Source organism: Drosophila kikkawai, unplaced genomic scaffold (genome assembly GCF_030179895.1).
Source record: "Drosophila kikkawai strain 14028-0561.14 unplaced genomic scaffold, DkikHiC1v2 scaffold_186, whole genome shotgun sequence".
Taxonomy (NCBI): Eukaryota; Metazoa; Arthropoda; class Insecta; order Diptera; family Drosophilidae; genus Drosophila; species Drosophila kikkawai.
In genome coordinates, this window is record NW_027222522.1 from 367,998 (window position 1) to 378,831 (window position 10,834).

Sequence of the window (10,834 nt, forward strand, 5' to 3'; positions counted from 1 at the left end):
TTTGGATTTTAAATTTTGAATTTTGAATTTTGAATTTTAATTTTTCAATTTTCAATTTTAAATTTTAAAATTTTAAATTTTAAATTTTAAATTTTAAATTTTAAATTTTAAATTTTAAATTTTAAATTTTAAATTTTAAATTTTAAATTTTAAATTTTAAATTTTAAATTTTAAATTTTAAATTTTAAATTTTAAATTTTAAATTTTAAATTTTAAATTCTAAATTTTCAATTTTCAATTTTGAAATTTGAATTTTGAATTTTGAATTTTGAATTTTAAATTTAAAATTTAAAATTTTAAATTTTAGATTTTAAATTTTGAATTTTGGATTTTGAATTTTGGACTCTAAATTTTAAATTTTGAATTTTGAATTTTGAATTTTGGGCTTTAAATTTCTAATCTTGAGTTTTTGAACTATAAATTTTGAATTTTGAATTTCGAGTTTGAATTTTGAATTTTAAGTTTGAATTTGAGTTTAGGTCTGAATTTGGGTTTGGGTTTGGGTTTGGATTTGAATTCGGGTTCAAATCTAAATTTAAGACCTGATTTGATTTGGATCCAAGGTGTAAATCAAGCTTGGATTTGTGTCTGAATTGGGCTTAGGAATTGTCATCCACATTCCGCAGTTGGCTCTAGTGGGGCTAAGAGCACAAGGCCAAGGAACTCCCCATTTTCCAACCCCTCCGCTGCGGCGGCGCCAATTAAAAAGGGGCTCTGGGGACCGAGAAGGAGCGGTATAACTCCCATCAGGCATCCGCAGGGGGAAATTCCCGCGCACCGAGGGACCCCACCAAGAGCAGGTGCGATGAGCAAGGAGAAGCTGCCAGCAGGCCGGGATGACGAGACCCAGGCACTGGCGGTAGCGAGAGCAGAGGAGGAGCTGCTGCGTAACTTTCAGCGTGTAAAGCAGAAGGTACAACACTCGCCTCTAACGACCACGACCGAGACGCACCCGATGTCAGCACCACCGGATGTGCATGGCCCGGTGTTCGTATTTGGCGATAAGGAAGAGGAGTCGGCCACCCCAAAAAGAAGCCGCGATGCTGTGAGCCCAGGCGGAAAATCCGACGGAGCCAAAAAGCAGAAGGTCGAAGCTAGCGCACAAGCCCTGGTTGAGAAGCTTGGAACGATGCTGGATGACATGATCGCGAAGTTCACGGACACCAAAAGCAACAACAAAAAGGTTGTCCGTCACGTCACGCAGAGCACAATAGACTCGATGCTGGCTATGAAAAAGCTACAGCTCGAAATTGCAGAAGTTATCCCCGACGCCCACCCCGAGCGCACCACCCTATGCGCTAGCCAGCAGACAACCCCAGCAGAAGATCTCCTCGGCAACTCCGCGCCGTCCTGGTCCGGGGAATCCCCGAAGAGGTCGTCCATGGACCGGGGCCACTCGCTGATAAAGCGGCCATCCGCAGCGGGCCGAAGCGGCGATGAGCCCACACCAGTGCCACTCGCTAATGAAGCGGCGGTGTGGACAAGCGGTCTTCTGGCATCGTGGCGGCTTCGTCGAGCAAGGGCCGGCGTCGGTGGTCGATTACGGGCCGAGTGTTGCTCCGGACCGGCCGACTGGGGAGGCTCGGTGGATGACGAGCACAGCTTGTCGCACAGCTCCTCGACTTTCCGTCGGGCAGCGGCGTCGGTGTATTCGCCGGGGCTCGGCAACTGAGAGCGCCTAGGTGCTGCTGCCGGCGGCATTTCGGCTGCAGAGTCCTCGTCGGTCGTCGATAAGGGAGGACGACTCGTCGACGGCCCTTCAGGTCGGCGTCGGGCGACGACGGCTGCGTATTTGTATTTATATAATTCTGAAGTGGATACATGCATTATTAGCTGAGTTGGGAACTTTTTGTTTACAAATTTACAATTGAGTGTGCACATGTATTAGCCTTGTAGAAACTAATATAAATACAAATGCTGAAGTGGATACATGCATTATTAGCTGACTTGGGAACTTTTTGTTTACAAATTTACAATTGAGTATGCAAATGTATTAGCCCTGTAAAAACTAATATAAATACAAATTCTGAAGTGGATACATGCATTATTAGCTGAGTTGGGAACTTTTTGTTTACAAATTATCAATTGAGTATGCAAATGTATGAGCCCTGTAAAAACTAATATAAATACAAATTCTTATTAGCCTTGTAGAAACTAATATAAATACAAATTCTGAAGTGGATACATGCATTATTAGCTGAGTTGGGAACTTTTTGTTTACAAAATTACAATTGAGTATGCACATGTATTAGCGATGAAAGTTTTGTTTACTCACAGTGATTAGACGTGTTTTTCCGAGCTCCAAAAGAAAAATATTGTAGACAGCTCGAAAGACCCTAAAAAGGTGACATTACTACTTGTGAGACAACTGGGGAAAGGTACGTACCAGAATCGACCCCGGCTGGCTATCCGGGCTCCTCGAATCTAGGCACTTGGAACCGCCATTGGAACCCGTGGGCAAGGGGGGGACTCTCTCCTGTCCAGCGAGCGGCTCTATTTCCCACGAACGCTCTCACAGCTTGGAATAGTTTCCACACGCCACTTTTTCCCTCGCGTTTTTCCTTCTAGGCGCAACACACGATCAGCTGATCATAGTGTTGTGCAGCGCATGCGCAGCGAGCTTTCGCACCCGCGCAGTATTGGAAAACGCGAGCAGACAAATTCCCGCCATAGCCAGAACTTAAATTTAGATTTGGATTTGAATTTGGATCTGAATTTGAACTTGAAATTGAATTTGGACTTTAAATTTTGAATTTTGAACTTTAGATTTTGAATTTTTAAATTTTAAATTTTAAATTCTAAATTTTGGATTTTAAATTTTGAATATTGAATTTTAAATTTTGGATTTTGAATTTTGAGTCTTGGGTTTTGAATTTTTAATTTTGAATTTTAAATTGTGAATTTTGGGTTCTGAATTTTGAATTTTAAATTATGAATTCTAAATTTTTAATTTCGAATTTTGAATTTTAAATTTTGAATTTTGAATTTTAAGTTTTAAATTTAGAATTTTGGATTTAAAATTTTAAATTTTGAATTTTGAATTTTAAATTTTCAATTTTCAATTTTAAATTTTAAAATTTTAAATTTTAAATTTTAAATTTTAAATTTTAAATTTTAAATTTTAAATTTTAAATTTTAAATTTTAAANTTTAAATTTTAAANTTTAAATTTTAAATTTTAAATTTTAAANTTTAAATTTTAAANTTTAAATTTTAAATTTTAAATTTTAAATTTTAAATTTTAAATTTTAAATTTTAAATTTTAAATTTTAAATTTTAAATTTTAAATTTTAAATTTTAAATTTTAAATTTTAAATTTTAAATTTTAAATTTTAAATTTTAAATTTTAAATTTTAAATTTTAAATCTAAATTTTAAATTTTAAATTTTAAATTTTAAATTTAAAATTTTAAATTTTAAATTTTAAATTTTAAATTTTAAATTTTAAATTTTAAATTTTAAATTTTAAATTTTAAATTTTAAATTTTAAATTCTAAATTTTCAATTTTGAATTTTGAAATTTGAATTTTGAATTTTGAATTTTGAATTTTAAATTTAAAATTTTAAATTTTAGATTTTAAATTTTGAATTTTGGATTTTGAATTTTGGACTCTAAATTTTAAATTTTGAATTTTGAATTTTGAATTTTGGGCTTTAAATTTCTAATCTTGAGTTTTTGAACTATAAATTTTGAATTTCGAGTTTGAATTTTGAATTTTAAGTTTGAATTTGAGTTTAGGTCTGAATTTGGGTTTGGGTTTGGGTTTGGATTTGAATTCGGGTTCAAATCTAAATTTAAGACCTGATTTGATTTGGATCCAAGGTGTAAATCAAGCTTGGATTTGTGTCTGAATTGGGCTTAGGAATTGTCATCCACATTCCGCAGTTGGCTCTAGTGGGGCTAAGAGCACAAGGCCAAGGAACTCCCCATTTTCCAACCCCTCCGCTGCGGCGGCGCCAATTAAAAAGGGGCTCTGGGGACCGAGAAGGAGCGGTATAACTCCCATCAGGCATCCGCAGGGGGAAATTCCCGCGCACCGAGGGACCCCACCAAGAGCAGGTGCGATGAGCAAGGAGAAGCTGCCAGCAGGCCGGGATGACGAGACCCAGGCACTGGCGGTAGCGAGAGCAGAGGAGGAGCTGCTGCGTAACTTTCAGCGTGTAAAGCAGAAGGTACAACACTCGCCTCTAACGACCACGACCGAGACGCACCCGATGTCAGCACCACCGGATGTGCATGGCCCGGTGTTCGTATTTGGCGATAAGGAAGAGGAGTCGGCCACCCCAAAAAGAAGCCGCGATGCTGTGAGCCCAGGCGGAAAATCCGACGGAGCCAAAAAGCAGAAGGTCGAAGCTAGCGCACAAGCCCTGGTTGAGAAGCTTGGAACGATGCTGGATGACATGATCGCGAAGTTCACGGACACCAAAAGCAACAACAAAAAGGTTGTCCGTCACGTCACGCAGAGCACAATAGACTCGATGCTGGCTATGAAAAAGCTACAGCTCGAAATTGCAGAAGTTATCCCCGACGCCCACCCCGAGCGCACCACCCTATGCGCTAGCCAGCAGACAACCCCGACGCTGAGTGGCACGAAGCATGCGGATGCACCCGCAGGCAGGCCAGGAAATCCAGCTTGGCAACTTGTTAAGGCCAAGCCCAAGCCGAAGTACCCTCAGACCAGATCTGAGACCAGCGTGCGGGAGGAAGATCGCGCACCACGCACTCCGAAGCCAAGGAAACAGCGCTCTGACGCTATTCTAATCAAATGCAACGAAGGATCCTACGCGGACATGCTGAAGATTGTAAAAACCGAGCCCTCCCTACAGGGACTCAAGAATAGCGTGCAAGGTGTGCGAAGGACAGCTAATGGCGGGCTCCTGCTTAGGATGCAAAAGCCCCTCGATCCAGCTACGCAACAGCTACAAGCTGCCATAAAGACAGCCATCTCCGGCAAAGCGGAAGTGACTGTCATGCATGAAACAGTCCAGGTGGAGATTCACGATCTGGACGACATGACCAGCGGAGAGGAGGTCACCATGGCCCTGTTCGCTGGCGAAGAATGCGACATTTCAGGCGACTCTGCACCCAGGATGCGGAAAGCATTCGGCGGGACTCAGATCGCTACGGTCAACCTTAGACCTGAGCATGCGCGGAGGCTGCTGGAGAAGGGCAAAATCCGGATCGGATGGGTCGTCTGCCGCATTAGGCAGAAGACAGAACCGAAGCGCTGCTTTAAGTGCATGGGCTTCGGACATAACGCGGTGAGATGCCGAGCCCCGGAAGCAACAGCCAAGACCACGCAGGACTCCTGCTTCAAATGCGGAGGCACTGGCCATAAGCACAAAACATGCCATGGCAAGCCTATGTGCATTTTATGCACCCGAGCGGGTAAGACCGCGAGGGACGCGGAGCACGCGACTCTGAGCAGGTCCTGCCCAGAGTACCAGCACATGCAGAATGGTTAAGTTTCTCCAACTTAACCTCAACCACTGCAGAGCAGCCCAGGACCTCCTGTCCCAAACGGCTACGGAGCTGAAAACAGACATCGCTATACTAAACGAACCGTATAGGGCAAAACCTGACGGTGTGTGGCAGCAGAGCACCGACGGCGGGGCAGCCATCTGGAGCTGCGGGCAGCCTGCGGGCCATATGACGCAGAGAGCGTCGAGACCTGGCTACACCAGGGCCAAGATCCATGAGGTGACCGTGTACAGCTGTTACCTTGCTCCGAGCATGCACATAGACGCCTTCCGAGAGGTGGTGCAGGAGATCGCCCAGGACGCCCGTGGAAGGTCGCCGGTATTAATCGCTGGGGACTTCAATGCATGGTCCACCGCCTGGGGGAGCTCGAGGACAACGCAGAGGGGAACCATCCTCCTGGATGCCCTGGCCACCCTGAATGTCTGCCTCCTCAACGACGGTAACAGGTGCACCTACAGCAAGGCAGGCAGAGAGTCAGTCATCGACCTGACCTTTGCCAGCCCGGAACTCACCCGGAACAGCCAATGGGAAGTCACGGACCTGCTAACATACAGCGACCATGCCGCGATAACCTTCAATACGATGCACAGCCAGCAGCGACTTCCTGACCGGCAAACTGCGTATAGGGTACACACCCTAAACGTAGAAGTGCTTCTAGCCAGCATGGATTGCAACGCCATCATTGGGGATGCAAATAGCTGCGCGGATGCGTTATCTGCCAGGATCAAGGCTGCCTGCGATGCGGCAATGGAGAGCTCCAGCAGGGGATGTGGCAGGCGACCAGTCCCGTGGTGGAACCAGGAGATAGCCACAGCCCGAAGCGAGTGCCTCTCAGCAAGGCGGAGATGCCAGCGAAACAGAGGACGCCCTCTGCAAGGGATGTACGAGTCCATCTACAGGGAGAGGAAGAAAGCCCTCAAAGTGGCCATCAGGGCGAGCAAAAACAGGTGCTTCCAGGACCTCTGCGACGCGGCTGACCAGGAGCCGTTCGGGTCGGCCTACAAGATGGTAATGGGAAAGCTAATCAGACAGCCGACACCAACCTCCCATGAGCAACTGGGAGCAATAGTTACCACGCTGTTCCCAGCCCAGCCGCCCCTAGTGCTTCCCAACGTGACCGTGGGGGAACCAATCCCTATTGATGAAGAGGAGGTCCTAAGCGCGCTAACCAGCTGCAAAGCCTCCAAGGCCCCTGGACCAGACGGCATCCCAAACGCGGCCCTGCTTGCGATAGCGAAGTTCCACCCAAAGTTGTTCGCGGAGGTGTACAACAACTGCATCGCCGAACGGACTTTCCCACAGGCTGGAAGCAGCAAAGGCTTGTACTCGTTCCGAAGCCGGGAAAATTGGACGACGATCCATCTTCATACCGGCCCCTCTGCATGCTGAACTCCCTCGGAAAAATATTCGAGCGGATTATATGCAGCAGGCTAGAAGCGGAAATCGAAGAGCGCGGAGCCCTATCCAGCCACCAGCACGGGTTTCGTAAGAAACGCAGCACTATCGATGCAATCCGCGAGGTAACGCAGCTGGCAGAAAATGCGATTTAAGGCGATAGATGGCAAGGAGGCACCAAGAAATACTGCCTTGTGTGCACCCTGGACGTCAAAAACGCCTTCAATTCTGCAAACTGGAGCCGAGTCCTCCAAGCACTCCAACGGGGCGGCATATCCGGATACCTCGTACAGCTGATAGCCGATTACTTCAAAGACCGCGTTCTGCAATACAAATCGGACGCCGGAAACCAGGAGCACCAAGTAACAGGAGGCGTACCCCAAGGCTCAGTCCTCGGGCCAATCCTATGGAATGTCATGTACGACGGTGTACTGAGGCTGAATCTGCCCGAAGGCTGCTCTGTAGTGGGCTTCGCAGATGACATCGCATTGGCCACTGTGGAGAAGCACCTGGCTGATGTTTCCACAAAATGCAGCCTTGCCATCGACATGCTGATGTCCTGGCTAGCGGACAACGGACTCTCGCTTGCCGAACACAAGACGGAAGCAGTGCTCATCAGCAGCAGGAAGGCCGTAGAGAAAGTGAACTTCCGTGTCGGGTCGACTACCATCGAGTCCTGCCCAGCGGTCAAGTACCTAGGCGTCCAGATCGACCACAGGCTAAACTACAAGAGCCACCTGGAGTACGTAGCGGCCAAGGCTTCCAAGGCCACTGGCGCCATCTCAAGGATGATGGCCAACACACGAGGCCCAAAGCAGCACAGTTGAAGGCTAATAGCAACCGTGGTGACGTCTACCATCCTATATGCCGCGCCGATATGGGCGGAAGCTATGTCGACCGCGAGCTACAGTCGACAATGCAAGATGGTATATAGACGCTGCGCACTGCGCATCTCCAGCTGCTTCTGCACAGTATCGGAAGAGGCCGCACTGGTTGTGGCTGGAACAGTCCCAATCGACCTACTGGCAGCGGAGCGCAGGACTGGCAACTCGGGTAGTGGAACTCAGCGGAACAGAACCATCTCCCTATGGCAAACGAGGTGGGATAGTGCGAGCACTGGACGGTGGACGTACCGACTCATCCCCGAACTGGAACCATGGCTATATAGAAGACACGGGCAGATGGATTTCTACACGACGCAACTGATTACAGGCCATGGATGCTTCAAGGCATACCTCCACAGATTCAAACACGAGGCTGATCCCTTCTGCGATTACTGCGGCAGCGGAGTCGTCGAGGACGCAGAGCATGCATTCTTCTCATGCTCACTATTCAGCGCGGATAGAGCTGCCCTGGAAGCAGCAACGAGCTGTCGTCTTACACCGGAAAACATAATCGGGTGTATGCTGGAGACGCCGTCCAATTGGGAGGCGGTTACGAACATGGCAGCAACCGTATTGAGAGAGCTGAGGCGCCGGGAGAAGATCCGACGCATGGACGGCGAACGATGAGCGGCACCTGACCGACTGCCGCCCCGCGAAGTAGAGCTTTGCGGCAGTCCCGCGGGAGCGGACATTTCTCTTTCTTACTCTACTACTTATGTATGATACTTATATCTTTAAATAAAAAAAAAAAAAATGTATTAGCCCTGTAAAAACTAATATAAATACAAATTCTGAAGTGGATACATCCATTATTAGCTGAGTTAGAAAATTTTTGTTTACAAATTTACAATTGAGTATGCAAATGTATTAGCCCTGTAAAAACTAATATAAATACAAATTCTGAAGTGGATACATGCATTATTAGCTGAGTTGGAAAATTTTTGTTTACAAATTTACAATTGAGTATGCAAAAGTATTAGCCATGTAAAAACTAATATAAATCAAAATTCTGAAGTGGATACATGCATTATAAGCTGATTTGGGAACTATTTGTTTACAAATTATCAATTGAGTATGCAAATGTATGAGCCCTGTAAAAACTAATATAAATACAAATTCTTATTAGCCTTGTAGAAACTAATATAAATACAAATTATGAAGTGGATACATGCATTATTAGCTGAGTTGGGAACTTTTTGTTTACAAATTTAAAATTGAGTATGCAAATGTATTAACCTTGTAGAAACTAATATAAATACAAATTCTGAAGTGGATACATGCATTATTAGCTGAGTTGCGAACTTTTTGTTTACAAATTTACAATTGAGTATGCAAATGTATTAGCCATGCAAAAACTAATATAAATCCAAATTCTAAAGTGGATACATGCATTATTAGCTGAGCTGGGAACTATTTGTTTACAAATTATCAATTGAGTATGCAAATGTATTAGCCCTGTAAAAACTAATATAAATACAAATTCTTATAAGCCTTGTAGAAACTAATATAAATACAAATTATGAAGTGGATACATGCATTATTAGCTGAGTTGGGAACTTTTTGTTTACAAATTTACAATTGAGTATGCAAATGTATTAGCCATGTAAAAAATAATATAAATTCAAATTCTGAAGTGGATACATGCATTATTAGCTGAGTTGGGAACTTTTTGTTTACAAATTTACAATTGAGTATGCAAATGTATTAACCTTGTAGAAACTAATATAAATACAAATTCTGAAGAGGATACATGCATTATTCGCTGAGTTGGGAACTATTTGTTTAAAAATTATCAATTGAGTATGCGAATGTATTAGCCCTGTAAAAACTAATATAAATACAAATTCTTATTAGCCCTGTAAAAACTAATATAAATACAAATTCTAAAGTGGATACATGCATTATTAGCTGAGTTGGGAACTTTTTGTTTACAAATTTACAATTGAGTATGCAAATGTATTATACGGTCTTCCCACACAGCGCATTTGTGAGGAACGTTTGGGATTTTTCACAAATGTGAAACTCGTGTTCCCACACAGCATTACAGCGCATTTAGCATCCGAGCAGCTGATCGATCAGCTGTGAGCTCATGAAAACGTAAACAAAGGCTGTCGAATTGGCAGTTGCAAATTTGAAATGGAGCATTTACCAACTATTTTGGCTGTTGTACAACAGCAAAAGGCACAGATTGCGTCAGAATTTATCCGCAATAAATTTAAATGAATTAAATGACAAGGAATTTTAGTTTTTCTAATGATTTTTCTCTAACAAAGAGCAAATTCCCCGAAGAGTGTCTATAGGTGGTATAGGCATCCAAAATCTTTAAAATAAGGTAGAGATAGGCGGTTTATATTAAATAGTAACAATTGGGGACATGTTGGGGCAAGAATATACAGAAAAAACGCCAACAACTATTTGGGCATGCTTGTAGCTTTGGCGCCACGTTTTAAATTCCATATCTCATTTGTTCCTCGCCAAGTTTGTTTACATTTTCGTGGTGAATGGTCAAATTTTCAGAGTTGCACCGAAGAACTATCGCCTAACTATCGCCAACAAACCGTGGTTAGTTCAGCATTAAAATCTAATGCTGAACTAACGCCGGGCCATTTGGGAAAATTCGGAACGGCAAAACCTTATGGAGCATTTGTTCAACGGATGCTAAATGCGCTTTAACGCTGTGTGGGAAGACCCTATTAGCCATGTAAAAACTAATATAAATCCAAATTCTGAAGTGGATACATGCATTATTCGCTGAGTTGGGAACTATTTGTTTAAAAATTATCAATTGAGTATGCGAATGTATTAGCCCTGTAAAAACTAATATAAATACATATTCTTATTAGCCCTGTAGAAACTAATATAGATACAAATTCTGAAGTGGATACATGCCTTATTAGCTGAGTTGGGAACTTTTTGTTTACAATTGAGTATGCAAATGTATTAGACCTGTAAAAACTAATATAAATACAAATTCTGAAGTGGATACATCCATTTTTAGCTGAGTTGGAAAATTTTTGTTTACAAATTTACAATTGAGTATGCACATGTATTAGCCCTGTAAAAACTAATATAAAT

The 10,834-nt window shown here is 43.2% G+C and overlaps 1 protein-coding gene across 1 annotated transcript; it reads left to right on the top strand.

The window, feature by feature from the left end:
• Window positions 1–805: 805 nt before the first annotated feature.
• On the top strand, window positions 806–6,869 carry LOC121503124 (uncharacterized). The gene is made up of 3 exons (XM_070288848.1): window positions 806–1,183; window positions 4,019–5,364; window positions 5,495–6,869. Exons 1-3 carry the CDS (start codon window positions 806–808, stop codon window positions 6,867–6,869), a joined length of 3,099 nt encoding a protein of 1,032 aa, XP_070144949.1.
• The last annotated feature ends 3,965 nt before the right edge of the window (window positions 6,870–10,834 follow it).

Bases quoted from the DNA above. Each gene is read 5' to 3' on its own strand.
- LOC121503124 (XM_070288848.1), top strand. From the start codon at position 806: ATGAGCAAGGAGAAGCTGCCAGCAGGCCGGGATGACGAGACCCAGGCA. The intron at 1,184-4,018 runs GTTGTCCGTCAC...AGGCATCCGCAG, and splicing joins CCAAAAGCAACAACAAAAAG to GGGGAAATTCCCGCGCACCG. The intron at 5,365-5,494 runs GTGCATTTTATG...CAACCACTGCAG, and splicing joins ACATGCCATGGCAAGCCTAT to AGCAGCCCAGGACCTCCTGT.